A 20,826-nucleotide genomic window follows, 5' to 3' on the forward strand; every position below is an offset into this window, starting at 1 on the left:
CAGTGGCAATTTGCAATATTGGGCTGAAGCTTGTGTAAGAGTAACCTCCAGAATGACCTCTCGACTCTTTTTGAAATCTCTTAGCCACTGAAATTTTATTTTGTTTCATTTCTTTTCCCCATTTTGGTTAAGAAGGCACTATCACTCCCATGATGCCAGCACCAGGCTCATTCCTGAAAGTTATGTCCCATGTTGCCAGGGAGACTTACACCCCTGCGAGTGATGTCCCATGTAGAGGTGAGGGTAGTGAGTTTATAGTTGGGCTTAGACAGAGAGCGAGGCCACATCTGAGCAACAAAGGAGTCCGTGGGGGTGACTCTTAGGCATAATTCTAAGTAGGCTTACCCTCATCATTGCAGAAATAAGTTTAATAAGGGCAAGCCTCAAGATAGAGAGCTTGGCTTATTAAATTGGACGTCCCTAATGCTTGAGAGAATATCAATTAAATAAATTGAGAGAAAATATGATTTATCCCAGGGGTCAGCACACTTTTAATGTAGAAGTGAATTAGATTTGTGGGCCATGTGGTCTCTGTTAAACTACATGTCTCTGCCATTGTAGTACCAAAGCATCCAGAGACAAAATGTAAATGAGTGGACATTGCTGTGTTCCAGTGAAACTATTTACATAAACTGGCAGCAGGCCTGGTTTAGCCTGAGGGTTTTAGTTTGCAGGTCTCTGTGTTTTTTTTTTTTTGTTTGTTTGTTTTTTGTTTTTACGTAGGCAGGCACCGGAAACAAACTGCAGGTCTCTGTTTTATACTGAACACTAATTCCAGTTGGAATTAAAACAAAATCCTCAAACAGCAAAACTCTTTGAATGGTTCTGATGAGCGAGTCTGATTCACAGCTGGGTTTGTGATGGCTTTCCATAAGCTTTATATGTCCCCGACTCTAGCCTTAGTTTCAGTCTTCTAGCAAAATCTAGTTCTTACCATTGGTTTTCCTTCTTCCCCCCAAATGTTCATCCTACCTTAGATCGTTTACAGTTCAATTGCAAAGATAGGACTGACTGTTTACTGATAGAGAGGACAATAGCTGAGAGATAAAGCTACCTCAGGATCAGGTGACAGATAATTAGAGGTCAGTTCTCCCAGTATGTGTGTTGTGTATACATTGGCTGTCCATTTCAGAAAATTCTAAATGAACCGAAGGAAATAATTAAAGATGAGATTTTTAATGATAAATTTATTGTAAATGCAAACAATTTTCCTTTAATTTATCTTGTTCATATATTTTTAAAGAGTTTTCCTTTATTTTTTCCATATTTTTATTAGCCTTCCTTAAAGCCTGTGTCTCTTTAAGAGTACAGTTAATGAAGGAAAATATTCAGAGTGGTATTTAAAGAATTTCATTGCTAATAGGTGAATGTCTCCAACTGTTCTTGCATTGTTGAGGGTCTCATTCCTCTCCCCAGGGGGATTCTCTCCAAATCCTTTCGTTTTTTGAAGGTCCTTCTCTTAAATGAAGTCTTTCTTTTCACTGCTAATAGTGATTTTTGCTTCCTCTTTTCCTGGTTTTGCTGTTAATCCTGGTTTGGCATCAGACCCTCCCTTACTTTGTTTTGTTTCCTCCTGTTTCATCTTCATAAGCCTTACAAGTCTGTGAACGCTCAAGGGAAATGTAGTGTTGTTTCTATTTGTCTATATTTTCTCTTTCTCCCTCTCTTCTGAGTCTTCTCCTGTCTACAAACATGCTCTAATTTCCCTGATACTAAAACTTTTCCTTCTATCATCATACTATCCTAGTTATCTTTGTTTTCAGTGTCAAAGTTCTCAAAAGAGTAGCTCACTCCTTAGGCTCCATTTCCTTTATCCAGTAACTTTAATCCAGTACATTATGACTTTATATTTAATAAATGTCTAATCATTTACTAAAATGTAGAAATGCATCCTTCTTAATAGATCCTAGTTTAATTGAAATTACTTTGGAGTCAGAATATCTTGATATGAATTTCAGCGCTGCTTCTTAATTATGCTCCTTGGGAAAGCCACTAAGTTTTTGGTCCTTCTTCTTCAGAAGGAATATTATTTACATACAGTGTTGTTATAACAACTGAATGAAACAATGTGTATGCACTTGCTAATATATTTGTTAAATTCTGAGTGTTGGTGATGTGATATATATTTAAACAAAGCTGTAGCTCATCAAAATCCATAATTTTGCCTTAATCAATTCAGTCTTTCCCTTGTAAAATGAGGAATTTGAAATTCGTGGGTTCTAAGTTCTTATTAGTTCTAAGCCTGTGTTTTTGCTCTTTTCATTTTTTTCAAGGTAAAATCGAGGCTTCAGAAATTGTCCAGTCTCTTCAGATACTGGGCCTAACCATTTCTGAGAAACAAGCAGAGCTGATTCTTCAAAGGTAAACTGTTCATCTTATTGCCATTAAAAAAAAAAATTTTGTAACATTTACACCACACTAAATTTCCTATTTTAATCACTTTCATGTGTACAATTCAATGATATCAATTTCTTTCACAATACTGTGCTACTATCACCACCATCTATTATCAGAACATTTTTACCACTTCAAACAGCATCAATTTGTGAGCTTTAAGGAAAATCACAATTAAAATACTAGACAATGGTAGCATGTAAGTCAAGAGGGAATAATTAGCTTTAAACTATTCTAAGATTCATGTCTTATTCTGGGGGGGTGGTGGTGGTCAAATTTTAACTTTAGACTTTGTTATATGTACATGGTAAAATTTCAAGACAACCTGCTAAAGGTATAGGAACTGAGCATATACTTTCCAACCCAGGGAGGGAGAAAGTAGAATAAGAAAATGAATAAATAAATAAGCAGAAAATTTGGACAATCCAACAAAGAGGAGAGTGTAGGAAAAAAATTCATAGAGACAAATAGAAAGTAAAAGGTAAGATAGAAGAAATAAGTTCAAATACAAAAAAAAGTTTACCAGAAAGTGTTCTGAAATAATGTCGCATGCTGTTTTCCCTTCACCTCCATTCTCAAATGGGGCAGGCTAAATAGAATTTTTATCTTTTCTTGGGTCAGGGGGAAGGAGAATAGTAAGGATAGAAGGTGTATTAGTTAGGGTTCTCTAGAGAAACAGAATCAACAGGAAATATTTGTGAACATAAAATTTATAAAAGTATCTCATATAACCATGGGAATGTAGAGTCCAAAATCTGTAGGGCAGGCTGTGGAGCTGACAATTCTGATGGAGGGTCTAGATGAACTCCACAGGAGAGGCTTGCTAACTGAAGCAGGAAGAGAGGTTGTCTCTTCTGAATCCCCCTTAAAAGGCTTCCAGTGATTAAATTAAGCATCACTCATTGCAGAAGACACTCCCCTTAGCTGATTACAAATGGAATCAGCTGTGGATGCAGCCAACATACTCATGATATAATTCTATGAAATGTCCTCATAGCAACAGTCAGGCCAGAACTTGCCCAACCAGACAAACGGGAACCACCACTGGCCAAGTTGACACATGAACCTGACCATGACAGTCCATGCCTTTTCAACTTGGCAGCTATACACATCACCTTAAACCATACTTAATCTCTAAATAGAAAACAATAACAGATACATTTTTTTCCTCGCCTGACAATACTCAACAATATGTGTACAACCAGTAGCACATCAAATCTCCCCAGACTAGGTTGCAAGTCCTTGGGTAATATTCATTCTTAAACCTGATGTCTTACAACTTAAATAGTATAACATGAACAAAACAGCATTACAGTCCTCATTTCTGTAAATGATCACATGGTTGTAGTTCATATTTATCACTACCTTCTTCCATACCCATTCCATATTCCCTTTACCCTAAGCAAGCACTTCAGCTGGCTGTGGTTCTTTGCCTGGTAGGGTGACCCAAACCTTCATTCCTGAAGTTTCAGAGCCATGGGTAGTCCTGCCTGGGTTGGGTTGTTGCAGTTTTCCATTGATTTTAATCACAGGGCATGGTAGTACTAAAAGACGCCCTAGGGGATCTCCTATATTCCAGGAAAACTCTTCTTTACCTCCATTGTGTAGTTGCAGTCCTATTTACCCCTGATAGTCAGGGTCAATCACCTCAACCAATAATGTAATTCGCTTCTTGGCTTGTTGATACAGGGGCATGAGTAGCCCAAAGTGACCAGGTGGCAGTCTTAGATTCCAGTTTAATGGAATCATTGTTGTTTCTCCTGGTGGAAGCACTCTCCTTTTTGGAACTTAAACCTGTAGACCAGCAGAGCTCAGGGTCACAGGGACAGGAAGCAAAAATTTTCCTTGTGGATCACTAGGGGCAATAGGGAGTGGGGCCATTCCCATTTCCACCCCCTGGTTCCTGGACCCATGGATCCTGGTTATGGGAGAAACAGCACCATACAGTGGACACTGATTCAGAGCATACACAGCTTCCTGGAGAACATTACCCCAGCCCTTCAAGGTATTCCCACCTAGTTGGCACCATAATTGAGTTTTCAAAAGGCCATTGCACTGTTCTATCAATTCAGGTGCTTCTGGATGATAGGGAACATGGTAAGACCAGAGAATTCCATGAGCTGTGCCCTTTCCATACTTCATTTGCTGTGAAGTGTGTTCCTTGATCAGAAGCAATGCTATGTGGAATACCATGACGATGGATAAGGCATTCTGTAAGCCCATGGATGGTAGTTTTGGCAGAAGCATTGCATGCAAGGAAAGCAAACCCATATCCAGAGTATGTGTCCATTCCAGTTAGAATAAATCACTGCCCCTTCCATGTAGGGAGTGGTCCAATGTAATCAACCTGCCACCGTGTAGCCAGCTGGTCACCTTGGGGAATGGTGCCATATCTGGGGCTGAGTGTGGGTCTTTGCTACTGGCAGATTGGGCACTCAGCAGTGGCTGTAGCAGGTCAGCTCTGGTGAGTGGAAGTCCATGTTGCTGAGCCCATGTATCACCTCCATCCCTACCACCATGACCACTTTGTTCATGAGCCCATTGGGCAATGACAGGAATTGCTGGGGAAAGAGGCTGACTGGAATCCACAGAATGGGTCATTTTATCCTGATTATTAAAACCTTCTTCTGATGAAGTCACCCTCTTGTGCACATTTACATTAGACACAAATATTTTCATGTTTTTAGCCCACTCAGAAAGGTCTATCCACATACCTCTTCCCCAGACCTCTTTGTCACCAATTTTCCAATTATAGTCTTTCCAAGTCCCTGACCGTCCAGCCAAACCATTAGCACAGCCCATGAGTCAGTATACAGATGCACCTCTGGCCAGTTTGCCTTCCAAGCAAAATGAACAACCAGGTGTACTGCTCAAAGTTCTGCCCACTGGGTGGATTTCCCCTCACCACTGTCCTTTAACGACACCCAGAAAGGGGTTGTAGAGCTGCAGCTCTCCACTTCAGGTGGTACCTGCATATTTTGCTGAACCATTTGTAAACCAGGCCCGAGTTTTCTCTTCCTCAGTCAATTCACTGTAAGGAACTCCCCAAGAGGCCATAGCTCTGTTCTGGGAAAGAGAAGGTAATGTGGCAGGAATGGAGACCATGGGCATTTGGGCCACTTCCTCATGTAACTTACTTGTGCCTTCAGGACATTCTCTGGCCCTATCTCGTTTATTCCATTTCCATTTTGCAATAGAGTACTGTTGCACATGCCCAACTTTATGGCTTGGTGGGTCAGACAGCACCCAGCTCATGATAGGGAACTCAGGTCTCATGGTAACTTGGTGGCCCAAGGTTAAATGTTCAGTCTCTACTAAGGCCTGGTAGCAGACCAAAAGCTGTTTCTCAAAAGGAGAGTAGTTATCTGCAGCAAATGGTAAGGCTTTGCTCTAGAATCCCAAGAGTCTACATTGTGATTCTCCTATAGGGGCCCGCGAAAGTCTCCAAATAGCAACTCTGTTTGCCACTGACACTTTCAGCACCATTGGATCTGCTGTATCATATGGTCCAGGTGGCAGAGCAGCTTGTATAGCAGCCTGGACCTGTGACAGAGCCTCCTCTTGTTCAGGTCCCCACTTCAAATTAGCAGCTTTTCTGGTCACTCAATAAATGGGCCAGAGTAGCATACCCAAATGAGGAATATTCTGTTGCCAAAATCCAAAGAGACCAACTAGGCCTTGTGCCTCTTTTTTGGTCATAGGAGGGGCCATATATAGCAACTTATCCTTCACCTTAGAAGGGATATCTCAACATGCCCAAGACCACTGGACACCTGGAAATTTCACTGAGGTGGAAGTCCTCTGTATTTTTGTTGGATTTGTCTCCCATCCTCTGACATGCAAATACCTTTCTGGTAAGTCTAAAGTAGTTGCTACTTCTTGCTCACTAGGTCCAGTCAACATGATAGCATCAATATAATGGAACAGTGTGCTGTCTTGTGGGAGGGAGAAGCGATCAAGGTCCCTGTGGACAAGATTAAGATTATAGGGCTGGAGAGTTGGTATATCCCTGAGATAGGACAGTGAAAGTATATTGCTGACCTTGCCAGCTGAAAGCAAACTGTTTCTGGTGGTCCTTACTAATAGCTATTGAGAAAAAAACATTTGCCAGATCAGTACCTGCATACCAGGTACGAAGGAATGTATTGATTTGCTCAAGCAATAGATTGGAATAACTCTAACATTCCAATCTCTCTAAGTCTCTGGATCCCCTCATCTACATTATACCAGGTCCAGCTGCTGGCCACATCTGGAACAGCAGCTACAATTGGAGTTACCACCTGGTTGAGTTTAGGATAATCCACTGTCATCCTCCAAGACCCATCTGTTTTCTGCACAGGCCATATAGGAGAGTTGAGTGGGGATGTGGTGGGAATCCACCCCTGCATCCTTCAAGTCCTTAAGAGTGGCAGTAATCTCTGAAATCCCTTCAGGAATCTGCTATTGCTCCTGATTTACTATTTTGCTAGGTAGGGGCAGTTCTAGTGGCTTCCACTTGGCCTTTCCCAGCATAATAGCCCTCGCTGCATGTGTTAGAGAGCCAATGCTGGGATTCTGCGAGTTGCTCAGTATGTCTATTCCAATTATACATTCTGGAACTGGGGAAATAATTATAGAATGGGCCTGGGGCTCCACTGAACCCACTGGAGACGGACCTGAACTAAAACTCCATTGATCACCTGGCCTCATAAGCCCCCACTCTGACTGGTGGACAAGAGTGATGTTTTGGGTCCCTTGGAATTAATGTCACTTGTGAACCAGTGTCTAATAATTCCTGAAATATCTGATCATTTCCTTTTCCCTAATACACAGTTACCCTGGTAAAAGGCTGTTGGTCTCCTTGGGGAAAGCTTAGAGGAAGATTAACCATATAAATTTGTGGCAGTGTAACAGGGTCCTCCCCTTCATTTAAGGGGCTCTGGGTCTGTAAACTGTCTCAAGTCTGGAAATTGATTAAGGGGCCATGACTGTGTTTTTGTAATTCATGTTAGACTTCTGTTCATTTGACCAGGAACTCTTCTGTTTATACAGCTCAAACAGGAATTTAGTAGACTGCTCATCTATTATATTTCTAGGTACCCCATGATTTACTAGCCAGTGCCACAAATCTCTGTGAGTCAGATTATTTTGACACCTCCTTTGAGTTTGCTGTCTATTATAATAGCCATGTCCACCCTGTCTTTGGCGATTAAGTGCTGCCACCTGGCTTCTGCCAACTCGGGATCCTGTCATCTCCATTGTGTTTAAGGATTCCAGCTGAGTGACAGCAGTTCCCACAGTAATATTTGACTTACAGAGAAGTGCAACTACAGAGCTCTTCAGGGATGATGGCGCTAGTCTTACAAATTTATTTCTCACGTTCTGGTAAAAGGCGCATCTTCCGGACATTTTTGAGGTGTAAGAGCAGGCTTTGCATGATAAATCCTCTCTAACATTCCAGTCTCTCTAAGTCTCTGGATTCCCTCATCTACATTATACCAGGGCCAGTTCTGGCATTTCAACTTCAGGTAATGTTGGCTACCTTTTGATCCATGTTTCAACCAACCATCCAAACAAACTGTTAATGCCTTTTCTAACCCCTCGAGCTATAACATTGGATGCAGAATCTCTGCTTAGTGGGCCCATATCAATAAATTCAGCCTGATCCAGCCTTATATTCCTCCCACCATTATCCCACACCTTTAAAATCCATTGCCACACATATTCCCCGATTTCTGTCCATATAAGTTGGAAAACTCACGCAGTTCTTTTGGAGTATAATGTACCTCCTCATGTGTGATACTTTGTACTTCACTTTTAGGGGCCTGTTGAGCTTTAGTCTAGTTATAGGTCTGGAAGAAATGAGGGGTGGTGGGGGTGGGTCATGAAAAGAATTAGAAATATTTTCCAAGCCATTTGCTTCAGGGCATTCATTTGCAGTTTCATCTGGTGAAACAGGATTAATCACTCTAGGGCTAATCCCTTCAGGAGGAGGTTGGGTGGCCAACTCCTCAAGGCAGATTGGAGGTGCGGCAGCTGTGTCCTCAGGGCAAACTATTACAGGGTTATCTAGAAAAAACTCAGCATGATCTAGGCTTCAACCTCACCCCCGACATCATTATCAATCCATATGTCACCATCCCATTTTTCAGGGTCCCATTTCTTTCCAATCAATGCCCTCACTTTACCAGCAGACACCATGCAAGATTGAGATTTCAGTTTATTTTGTAAAGTTACTACTCTAACAATAAGATTCTGAGTCTGATTTTCGGAGATCTCAAGTCTACGGCTATAGGAATTAAGATTTTCCTTCAGGATACTCATAGAAACTTCTACATCTGTCATATGGCACTTAAGCTTTTCGTTTGAAGCCTTAAGTCCATCCCTTTCACTCCTAATGTATCCAATATATCTACCAACAATCAGCCAATATCTCTATACCTCCTATTTCTACAAAACTCTGTAAAGGTGTCAAATACAATATCCCCCAGAGCCTGGCTTCATACAAGAGAAGCATTAGGAGGATTGAATGGTGATATTTTGACTCTCTTTTGCCAACTCACTTCATGGATAGGCAGTATCATTCTGATTATAGGAATCAGAGTCCTTAGTGCCTTTGAGTCCAGTCAGAGTAGAAAACCATTCATAAAAACCCATGTTTAAGATTCTGTTTCTTAAGAACCACTCCTGGTACCAAGTTGTATTAATTAGGGTTCTGTAGAGAAACAGAATCAACAGGAAATATTTGTAAATAGAAAATTTATGAAAGTGTCTCACGTAACCATGGGAATGTAGAGTCCAAAATCTGTATGGCAGGCTGTGAAGCTAACGATTCCAATGGAGGGTCTGGATGAACTCCACATGAGAGGCTCACCAGCCGAAGCAGGAAGAGAGCCTGTCTCTTCTGAATCCTCCTTAAAAGACCCAGTGATTAGATTAAGCATCACTCATTAAAGAAGACATGCCCCTTGGCTGATTACAAATGGAATCAGCTGTGGATGCAGCCAACATGATCATAATTTAATTCTATGAAATGTCCTCATAGCAACAGACAGGACAGCACTTGCCCAACCAGACAAACAGATGCCACCACTTGACCAAGTTCACACATGAACATGACCGTGACGAAGGTAACTGCCTTCTGGTCAGTCAGTTCTCAGTTTAGTGTTCAGTCAGGGAGGTACATACAAACTTAAATATTTCCATCTTTGTACTTTTTGGGATGAAATATATCAGTTGAAAGATACTATTTTTCATTAACTTCACAGTGACATGAAGCCATATTATACAATTAGATTTTTCAGACCCCACTTACCTTATGATGGGGTTTTATTTGCATAAAATTAAAATTTTTGTAAGTGTTGTCAATTAGAAGACAGAGAATGTCAGATGAAATTAAAAAATGAAACAAAAATTAAAAAGCTGGAGCAGCTATATTAATATTGGACAAAATAGATTTTAAGAAAAAAAGACCTTTCCAGAGTCCACACTCTGTACACCACCCAACCCTTTCCATGAGGCACCTAACCCTGATGCCAGAGGCAGAGAAGGAATGATAGGGAGGTTACAGGTTGATGTCATTCATGCATACAGATATAAAAATCCTAACAGTAACACTTCAGAAATATTTTATTTAAAATAGGGAATGGAAGAATCCACTGTTTTGCTCCTCTTGAACATAGTTTGGCCCCATCTTAACTGACAGAATCTTCGAAAATCTTATTCCCAAATAGGGTCACATTCATGGGACCAGGGTTAGGATTTGAACATATTATTTTGAGGACGGATACAATCCAATCCCTAACAGTATGTGAAAGAGGTAGGGTGGTGGGGTCAGACAAGAAATAATCACAATCAGAAAGTAAATGATGAAGTCTGTTAGGAGATAACTGCTATGAAAATAAAGGAAGTAAGTAAAGGTGATTGGGAGTGCAAGGTTAACCGAAGGCAGTAGGTGACAATGGCAGGTTGCGGTACTGAATAGGTAGTGAGGGGTTAGCCTTGTCGGGCACATACATTGGAACCAAGACTTGAGGGAGTGAGCCATGCAGATCACTAGGGGAAGAGCCAGTGGAGGACCTGAAGCAGGAGTATGCTTGACTCCTTTGAGGAACTACAAGTTGAGGAACTACTTCTTGCAGTATGGTCAGAATGGCTGGGGTTGAGGGAGCGGAAGTAGAAGAAGAGGACAGAGTTTATTGTGCACAGTTCAGTTCAACTTGGTTCATGTTCAGTTAGCAACGTGGCTCATGTTCACCTTGGCTGCAGCATTTTTATGTTAATTATAGAGTATTTAAATTAAACAACTGTACATGATTTGTTAGGCTTCTGTTATGCTATATCCTCAATTAACACAGATGGTTCAAAATTGCATGAAAATACTAAGTACTGATAAAAATAAAGCTGTAGATATAGCAACTCAGAATAGTGCTATAAACCTAAACCTAAATAGTGTTATAAAATATTGTTATAGTCCTAAACTAGCACTCTCATGCACATATAATGTTAATACCTGTGTGATGGGACAAGTGAAACTATAAGTATAATTTCACATATGTAGGTCAAAATAAGAAGTGGTACTAGAAAGTGCAGTGATAGTTATCTGAAAATTGCATTTTTTTGGACTGTCATCTTTATGCATCGTTTTCACACAGCTGCAGAATAAATATAAAATCTGAAGAAGACATCAAAACTTTTTTTCAGAGGCATTCATTAATTCAGCAAACAAATGAACACCTTCTTTGTGCCACCTCCCTTAAGTGCTGGGTACACGGTAGAGAACACAAATTCCTGGCACAATTCAGAGTTGCTCTTAGGAAAAAATAGGCACAAATGGCATAATTGCCAAGAAGCTTGTATAAGCAAAAAGTTAGTGACAGTTATTTAAAGCAACATTTCAAAAGTTGAGGTTGAGGTACCAGGGTTTCTTAAAATTCACAAGGCTCAATCACCAAGAATTCAATTAGTAAGTTCACTCACTTGCTAATTTTCTCAGCTTGATGGGGAAGGAAATTGATTGCATAGCTCACTATATTTCAAAATTATATCCAAATGTTACAACCAAATGTTAAGAATTATCTTCCTGAGTAAATTCAAGAAAAAATCAAATTATGAATCTGTTCATTACTAACCCCCAACATGTTACTTTCTAGCTTTTGAGTTTGATAGTATTTGAAAAACATGTTGAAGGTAGTATTTATTAAGCTCTCTCTGCATTTTTTGGATCAGTTTTTACCAGGATAATTAAAGCTATCTGACAGGAACATCAAATGCTTACTGCCATTTCTAAGAACCTGTGAGTTGGGATTTTTTTTTTTTTTTTGACATGGTGTTCTAGTTTGCTAGCTGCCAGAATGCAATATACCAGAAATGGAATGACTTTTAAAAGGGGAGTTTAATAAGGTGCTAGTTTACAGTTCTAAGACTGAGAAAATGTCCCAATTAAAACAAGTTTATAGAAATGTCCAATCTAAGGCATCCAGGAAAAGATACCTTGGTTCAAGAAGGCTGATGAAGTTCAGGGTTTCTCTCTCAAGTGGAAGGGCACATGGCAAACACAGTCACAGTTTCTTTCTCATCTGGAAAGGCACATGGTGAACACAGTCAGGGTTTCTCTCTCATCTGGAAGGGCACATGGCGAACACGGTGTCATCTGCCAGCTTCTTCTCCTGGTTTCCTGTTTCATGAAACTCCCCGGGAGGCATTTTCCTTCTTCATCTCCAAAGATCGCTGACTGGTGGGCTCTGCTTCTCGTGGCTATGTTGTTCTGCTCTGCACTCTTTGATTTGCTCATTCTCCAAAATGTTTCCTCTTTTATAGGACCAAGACCCACCTGAATGGGTGGAGACATGTCGTCACCTAATCCAGTTTAACAGCCACTCTCGATTACATCACATCTCCAGGGAGATGATCTAATTACAGTTACAAACATACATGCTGAATAGGGATTAGAAGAGATGGCTGCCTTTACAAAATGGGATTAGGATTAAAACATGGCTTTTCTAGGGGACATACATCCTTTCAAACCAGCACGCATGGGCAGGCTCTGGGAATTGAACCCAGGTCTTGGCATAGCAGGCAAGAATTCTGCCACTGAGCCACCATTGCACTGCCCAGGATTTTTTTTATATCAACAGCAATATTGATTTGGCAAAGAAACTGTCATTCTGTAATATGATCAATAAATGTCAGTACTATTTATCAATTTTGTTTTGTTCTTTAATCAGATTCTTTTTATTTTAGCATTGATGCTGATGGGACAATGACAGTGGACTGGAATGAATGGAGGGACTACTTCTTATTTAATCCTGTTACAGATATTGAGGAAATTATTCGTTTCTGGAAACATTCTACTGTAAGTGTGTGCTTTACGTATTAAATTATACTTACTGAAGCGGTAAGCCATAGGGATAGCTAACATTCCCAAAACAAACCCTGTCACATTAATGGACAGGAGGACCAGGCCCTGTACTTTCTTAATTTACGGAATTTTGCTTATTCTATTTGGCATGGGTTTAGGATATCTTAAAAAATTAAACCCCAGACTGCACTAACACTGTGGATATAATACCTTTATTTGCCAGACTCTCAAAACTTGGAAGAGGTACCCACTTGATGAATTGATAAGTATTCTGTCTTAGGGAAGTATAAAAATAATAGTTTTTATGCTAAATAGTTTCAGCACCATGACTGCCTAGTATCTACTTCTTTGACCATTATGATGTGGTCAAAGTTCTCTTATAAAATGTTTGCTTGTCTAGTTAAATAGCATAGATTTATCCCCTGCATAAGGTACTTATAATGATCATTAAGGACCAAAAAGTTTTGGGGCTATTTGAGTATTTCGCACTGCCCGTATTCTATAAAACTTCAGTTTTTTATTAAATTTTTATTAAATTTGATACCACAAGCACAGCTTTTTCCATTAGAAGGATGCTGCAAAGGAGAACCATGTCTCTCATTGTGAAGGTAATTTATTGTGAGTGTACAAGGAGCTAGAGGAATCTTCCCAAAACCAGTTCGAAATGGAGATGTGAGTTACAGGTTTTTATAGGTAAAGGAAAGGAGGTAGGGATCAAAAACTAAGTGCAGTCCACATGATTCCATTCTGTCAGGTCAGCAATGACACTGAATCTTTGTGAGGAGGTCACGATCAATTTCTCAATCTCGTGTTGTTTCGAACACATCTTGTTGTTCCAGCTTCAGTGGTTAGGTTTAGATACTGATATGCAAGCTTTTATGTGCAGGGTCTTTATGACTCTTTATGACTCACTGGGCCACAGAGTGTTCTTGATGCTATTCTGTTATCTTATTCCTGCAGGCAGAATCGAGAATGGCTGGTTAATGTCCTTCTGGGAACTAAGTACAAAGAGTAGACAGTTCACCTAGGGTATTAGAAGATCTAGAGCTGATTAAGTGAAGGAATTTTTAAATAAGCCTATTTTCTAGCAATCAAATTCTATTAATATTCTGCAAAAATATATAAGTCCACATGAAATTAAATTTAGTGTGCAGTCTACTCCTGAAATCATTGGGAGCTTTCTGTGGAAAATCTTTTACTAATGGGTTTGTCACCTCTATACTTTTTCATGTATTTCAGTAAACTTGATATGTACAAAGATATTTAAAAGCATTTCATTGCACTAAATGAAGCCTAGAGTTTAGTTTGCTACTGGCAACACAGAGCTTACACAGAACATTGTAAAATTATTGATGGTGACTGCCCTTTCCGCTGTGAGTATACAATAATATTATAGTAGAAATTCAGTTGCCTTGGTAAATTTTATCATTATGTGAAGTTACAATTACATGATCAGATTCTTACTGTATTTTTGTAAACAGTGATTGTTGAGGTTAAATCATGCACCTGTTTTAATGAAGCAAGAGAGGATTACTACCATGGCACAGCTTCCTAACCTTATAATCTTACCTATAAAATCTACACTAAAATCATTCCAGTAATAAATTGTAAAAATATTATTGTAGACCTTTGTTTCTGTCAAGCTTCATTTGTAATCTGTAGTAATATTTGGTGAGTAATCATTCAAAATAGCATCTCTATGCTAGCAAAATTTTATAAAGCTGTTGTATTTTTTGTATAACAAGTCAAATTAAAAATATATTTATAAATAATCTGTAAATGAAATGATTATAGTTTTATTTAATCTGATTCAACACATATATCCTGGCGTATTGTGGATGTATTTTTGAGATAGAATATCTTTGAAGAATTGACTGAATACTTTCTTAAACGACATTATTGCCTACTAGAAATGGTTTTCTAGCATTATGAAATGTGGGTGTTGCTAGGAGACATTCACTATACCTGACAAAGTGCCACCCTTTCATTCTTAGATCAAGAATAGAAAAATTACTCTGAATCTATTAAGACAGTTGTAATTGTTGGTTTTGTAATTTTGTAATTACTGTTAATTTACATTTTGTGTGAACTGAGAGTATACTTTGTTTAGGGTGAACAGTATTTACAACAATCTATATGCTTAAATCAGTACAGGGTACTTTCTAAAATAACACATGACTCTATAAAACAGAAAACCTGAGAAAAGCTATTTTTCTTTTTTTAACTTTTTATTTTGAAATAATTTCAAACTTGCATGGAAGTCACAATAATAGTGCAAGAACTATACAGAGAACTCCGACATGTTAACTATATGCAGATACTCAGAATTGCTAACTTTTAACGTTTTGCCACATCTTTTATATATGTCTGTGTATTTATCTTATGAACATTTGAAAGTAGATGGCATACATCATGTTCCTTTAACACTTAGTACTTGTATGTATCTTCCTAAGAACGAGGTTAGTTACTTTTATAACACATTAAGTATAGTATGGGCTAATTTAGTTTTAATTGAAGAAGCATCAGGATGTTTTTCTATTTTAACAGGGAATTGACATAGGGGATAGCTTAACTGTTCCAGATGAATTCACAGAAGATGAAAAGAAATCTGGACAGTGGTGGAGGCAGCTTTCGGCAGGAGGCATTGCTGGTGCCGTCTCTCGAACGAGCACTGCCCCTTTGGATCGTCTGAAAGTCATGATGCAGGTAACATTGTTTTAAATGCAGTGAAGAAAAATCAAGCTGAATATTCTAGGAGCAAGAGAGGCTTACTTGGAATTTAGAAAATCATATTTTCAGTGACTGCTATAGTCATATTTAAACAAATAAGAAATATACTGCTATAGCAAATGATCTATATTGTCTGAAATGGAAGGCAATGAAATCTTGGCCCAAGATTGCTGAGGGCCCTGAAGTACTATGAAAGTTTCCTTATGCATCAGGACAAGGATATGTGTTAGAGAAATATATTAAGACTCTATGTCTATGAGTCTTTTATTCATCATGTGGTTCTATTATATAAACAAGTAGACTACTCATTTGTTAGTTCTAGAAATATAGCTTCTAAAGTATTTTTATTTCAAGAAGCCTAGTAAGAGATTTAGCACTTTTGTGTAAGCTGAAACAATCAGAAGAATGGCTGGTTTCATTGATTCTTTTTGGCTTATTAGATTTACTTAGTTTTTACAAATAGGCAGTCATGAAGTCTGGTATATTTAAATGGTCAGTACATCTATAATATAAGACAAGTAGTTTATCAGTACTAATTGGCTTAGGCAGGCAGCCTATGTTGCCTGGATTTTTTTGCTTAGAAAGACCTCAAGGTATGCCATAGAAAGTACAATTTTTATTTTACTTTTTGTTGTTTTTTTTAAAAAATATTTTTATTGAGAAATCTTCACACACACACAGTCCATATGTGGTGTACAATCAGCGGCTCACAATATCATCACATAGTTGTGTGTTCCTCACCAACAATTTTTATTTTTATCATCAGGTGGTGTGTATTCCAGCATCTATAACTCTGATGTTCACAAATGGGTCTGAATTGTTTTAAGACCCATTTATATTTCATGTCTACACTACCTCTTGGGGTAGAGGATAATATTTTGCCTAAGATATGCTTTTATTTTAATTATCTCAAGCTTGCTTTGTTGAAGTTCCAAAGTGTGCTCCCTCCCCCAATATTGCATAATGTGGTTCATGTTAAGATTGTTGCTTATGTTAATATAATTTTTATCATGTCCTTCCTGTCAGTTTTCCCAGATTGGGAAATGCAAATTCTTCTTGGGTTTTAGATTGAGAGACAGGTCTCTAAAATGGTGGTAATAATTCCTCCTATCATTATATATTTTTCTTCAACCTTCTATGTTTTCAAATATGTCTTCTTTGCACTGATGTATTGAAGAAGAGAAAAAGGTTTTTATGGTTACTTTAGAAATTGTAATAATAACAAGATACCATTATTTTACAGCATTTTGCTTTTATTTTTAGGTTCATGGTTCAAAATCAAACATGAACATAATTGGTGGCTTTCGACAGATGGTGAAAGAAGGAGGTATCCGTTCCCTTTGGAGAGGAAATGGTACAAATGTTATTAAAATTGCTCCTGAGACAGCTGTTAAGTTTTGGGCATATGAACAGGTAATTGTTATCACCCATGGAATTTATTAACCAAGAGGAATTAGTCACTCAAGTCAATAAAGGTTGGCAGACAGTGCTTTGGGGATTACTGTACTGTGTCATCATTTTTCACTTGTCCTCTAGGAGGAAATTCTCTTAGAGGAGATTAGACCACATGAACTCAGAGATTGCTAATGACTAAATTCCAGGGATCTGAATTTCATATTATTTACAAGGAAAGACTCTTGTGTTCTTGTCTAGGTAGACTTTAAAGGAAATGTAGAATTTTAGCTTATTTTTTTTGAATTTAGAATAGAAGATGCACACTATAACAGCAACATCCCAGTCCAACATCTGTAAATAAATGTTTTAAGTTGAAGGTTTTTTGTGAAGTTTGATACTGCTATAAAATTGGATTGAATTTAGAGTGAACGCTTCAAGAAGGCAAGTTCTTGCTTTCTTTTCCATATACTCCAGCACTTAGACAGAACCTGGCACTGAAGTGCTCAGTGAACATTTGTCGAATGAACGTATGCATTTTCCTTTGAACCAACTTCCCTGGTGACTTTTGTTGACTTAGATTGTTTAAGATTTTGCTTTAGCTGAACTTGGTGTTAAGAGGAAATACAATAGTGAGTTTTGGGGTTTGGTTCTCGTAATGGTTGTAATATGACTGTCTAGTTGAGCCTCCACAGGAATTATTTTCTTTGCATTATTTCTATACCTATGGGTAAAATGTCCTAAGATTATGAAAACTCTTATTAACAATGGATTTTCTGTGCATCTGGGAAAGATTCCTAATTTTCTGTTTTATCAAAGGAACAACTTGGTCCCATTTATGGAGCATCTTTGTTCTGTGGGAATCCATCTTGAAAAAGTGCAGTAAACTGAATGTATTAGCATTTAAGCCTTAGTTTTCTGCAGTCAGTATATGCTATAGTGTCAAATGGTTAGTTAATTGATTTCTAGGAGTGAGTTGTAGTTTGGTATTATTATTATTATTATACATTAAATTTCTTTTTTTACAGTACAAGAAGTTGCTTACTGAGGAGGGTCAAAAAGTAGGAACCTTTGAGAGATTTATTTCTGGTTCTATGGCTGGAGCAACTGCACAGACTTTTATATATCCAATGGAAGTAAGTATCATTGTGAAGTCTGAGTGTGTTTGTATTAGGTATTATTGCCATATAACAAATTATCCCCAAATTCACATCTTAAAACAACAAACATTATCTCATAGTTTCTGCAGATCAGAAATCTGGGAGCAGCCTAACTGGGTGCCTCTGGTTTGGGGCTTCTGAAAGCCTGCAATCAAGGTGTCAACGGGGGCTACAGTAGCCTCTAGGCTCAACTGGGGGTGGATCTGCTTCCAAGCTAATTCACATGGGTGTTGGCACCCCTCAAGCCCTCACTGGGTGTTGGCTAGAGACATCAGCTCCTTACTACTTGGGCCTCTCTATAAGTATCTGAGTATGCTTTCAGTATGGCAGCTGGCTTCTTCATGAGTCAGTGATGAGAGAGATAGAGATGGAGAGAGATAGCGAGAGATAGAGAGAAAGAGAGGGAAAGAGAGATGGCATGAAGGAGAGGAAATGAGAGCCCAAGATGGGAGCGGCAGTCTTTTGCCACATCTGTCATATTCTATTGGTCATGCAGACCAACCCTGAAGGAGGGAACTACACCAGGGGTCAGGGTTTGTTGGGAGGCATCTTGGAGGCTGGGATCATTGCGGTGGGTGGGGGGGTTGGCATCTTGCCACAGTCTTGGTGAGAATGACAACTATTACCAAAGAATACTCAATAGAGACCTCATATGTTAGGCCCACAAAGCCTAAAATATTTACTATCTGAATCTTTATAGCTCCTGCTGTATAGCAAAAATAATATTGTTAATGTGGGTAAGTTTATGGATATTACAAAGAGTTTTTCAATAACTAATGAGACCCAAACAAAACACACCATTAAGTTTCACTGCTTTGTATGCATAAGATAGCGTTCTTTGATGGCATCTTAAGCTTAATATGATCGCATTACCTTCATATTACTTCGCATAGCCCTCAAAAAAAAATCCTCCCTCAATACCTAATTCTTCCTTTTAATACCTTCATCTCAGTTAATAGCATCACTTTCCTACCTCCATCCCATCCCCATCTTATGTTCCATACTAGAAGCACTGGAGTCATCCTTTATGCCACTGCTTACCTCATCCCCCATGTCTAATTGGTCACCAGTTCAATCTTCTAGGACATTAAAAGATTATCTTTCCATTATCTTTCCTCCATTCCTCTGCCACCACCCTTATTCAACTCCTTTTCTTTGCAATGAGTGAGTTTCTCTGGTTCTGGTCCCAGTCCCTTTACAGAGAGAATGCATGTAAGAGAAGGCAGCAACAAATTGGGCAGTTGTATGAGTGACAATATGTGCTAGGTAAATACCCAATTCTGTAAAATTTCTTCCTTTTGATTTCATGATTATAGAATTAATATGGACGGTAATATTTTGTTATGTTCTTTCGTATATAGGTTTTAAAAACGAGGTTGGCTGTAGGCAAAACTGGGCAGTACTCTGGAATATTTGACTGTGCCAAGAAGATTCTGAAACGTGAAGGCTTGGGAGCTTTTTACAAAGGCTATATTCCAAATTTATTAGGCATCATACCCTATGCAGGCATAGATCTTGCTGTTTATGAGGTGAGTATCTAATAATCTTTTGAATCGGAAATTATTGTTAGAATTTAACTTTATATAAAGACATACATATCCACCAGAAAATAGTTTGTGACCAAAAAATAGATTCAGTAGGGTGTTATTGATCTTTCTTTTCAAGTACCTTGAATATGAGACCTCATATGTCTCATATGCTTTTTTTCTTTAGATCTTTTATTTTGAAATAATATCAAACTTACAGGACAGTTGCAAAACTAATATAACCCCCACACAGAGAACTCCGATATGTCCCTGCCCCGTAGTTACCCAGCTCCACCAATTTTAGCATTCTGACATGTTTACTGTTTCATCCTTTCTGTTTGTCTGTCTGACTGTCTGTCTATCTGTCTGCTTACCTACCTATCTATCATCATCACCTGTCATCTATAGTATCTATCTAATCTGTTTTCTGACATGTGAAATTAACCTTCACACATATTTTCTTTGATTTGTTAAAATCTGACATTGAAACCCAGAGACTGATATGGGTAGCGCAAATTTGTCCTTGTACCAGAGAAAACTGAAAAGATAAAGCTTATCTCAACCCTGCCAACTAAATCATTTAGTGATTTATGAATCTGGCAAAGCATTTATTAAGTATATGCTACGTGTAAGCCCTAGATTAGACACTGAGGGCATAGGGATTGAAAGAAGAACTTGTTTGCATTTAAGAAACTAAAGGTCTGGCAGGGGAGATAGGCAAGAAAACAGCTAAAACGTTGGGTGATAAGTAGTGCTGTGATAGAAGTAAGCCAGGGTGCATGTTTAGGGGGGTCCTAACCTTTAGTGAAGGGACAGGGGGAGTGTGTAATGAAAACTTTCTTAGAGGGCTTTACTCCCTGAGCTGAATTTTGAAGAATGAGTAAAAACAGATAGAAAAAAATGGGATAGGGACTTGGGTTAGAGTATTGGAAAAGTGAGTAGTACAGACAAAGACATGGAAGTTTGAGAAGGCATGAAACTTTGGGAAATTGCAAGTAGCTGTGATATATTTGATAGGTGTGAGCAGTGTTAGTTGAAGAGGCTTGAGAAGTAGCATAGGCTAAGGTCCTTAAAAGCTATATGTGCTGGGATGAGGACATTGACTTCTATCTTAAAGACAATATAGGTATTGAAGGACAAGTCACGTGAAAGACATCATTAGATTTATATTTTTGGGACATATTTCTGATGGCAGTAATCTTAAGTATGTATTGATTGTGGGGAATCCTGGAAGAGGAACAGATTAGGTTGGCGTAGGGGGTATGAATTTGTTAATTTACATATT

The 20,826-nt window shown here is 38.6% G+C and overlaps 1 protein-coding gene across 5 annotated transcripts in view; it reads left to right on the forward strand.

Moving 5' to 3' along the window:
• The window catches only part of LOC143649933 (mitochondrial adenyl nucleotide antiporter SLC25A24), an 84,122-nt gene that overhangs the window by 42,112 nt on the left and 21,184 nt on the right, over nucleotides 1-20,826 (forward strand). For all 5 annotated transcript variants that reach the window (XR_013159229.1, XM_077120066.1, XM_077120063.1 and 2 more), the window contains 6 exons: nucleotides 2,274-2,361; nucleotides 12,616-12,727; nucleotides 15,281-15,439; nucleotides 16,727-16,876; nucleotides 17,884-17,991; nucleotides 19,377-19,544. Coding sequence is in view for 4 of the 5 variants with exons in the window: in XM_077120066.1 (XP_076976181.1) it covers nucleotides 2,274-2,361; nucleotides 12,616-12,727; nucleotides 15,281-15,439; nucleotides 16,727-16,876; nucleotides 17,884-17,991; nucleotides 19,377-19,544 (785 nt within the window). In the remaining variant the exon portion in view is untranslated. The remainder of the gene's footprint in view (nucleotides 1-2,273; nucleotides 2,362-12,615; nucleotides 12,728-15,280; nucleotides 15,440-16,726; nucleotides 16,877-17,883; nucleotides 17,992-19,376; nucleotides 19,545-20,826) is intronic.

Source organism: Tamandua tetradactyla, chromosome 11 (genome assembly GCF_023851605.1).
Source record: "Tamandua tetradactyla isolate mTamTet1 chromosome 11, mTamTet1.pri, whole genome shotgun sequence".
Taxonomy (NCBI): domain Eukaryota; kingdom Metazoa; phylum Chordata; class Mammalia; order Pilosa; family Myrmecophagidae; genus Tamandua; species Tamandua tetradactyla.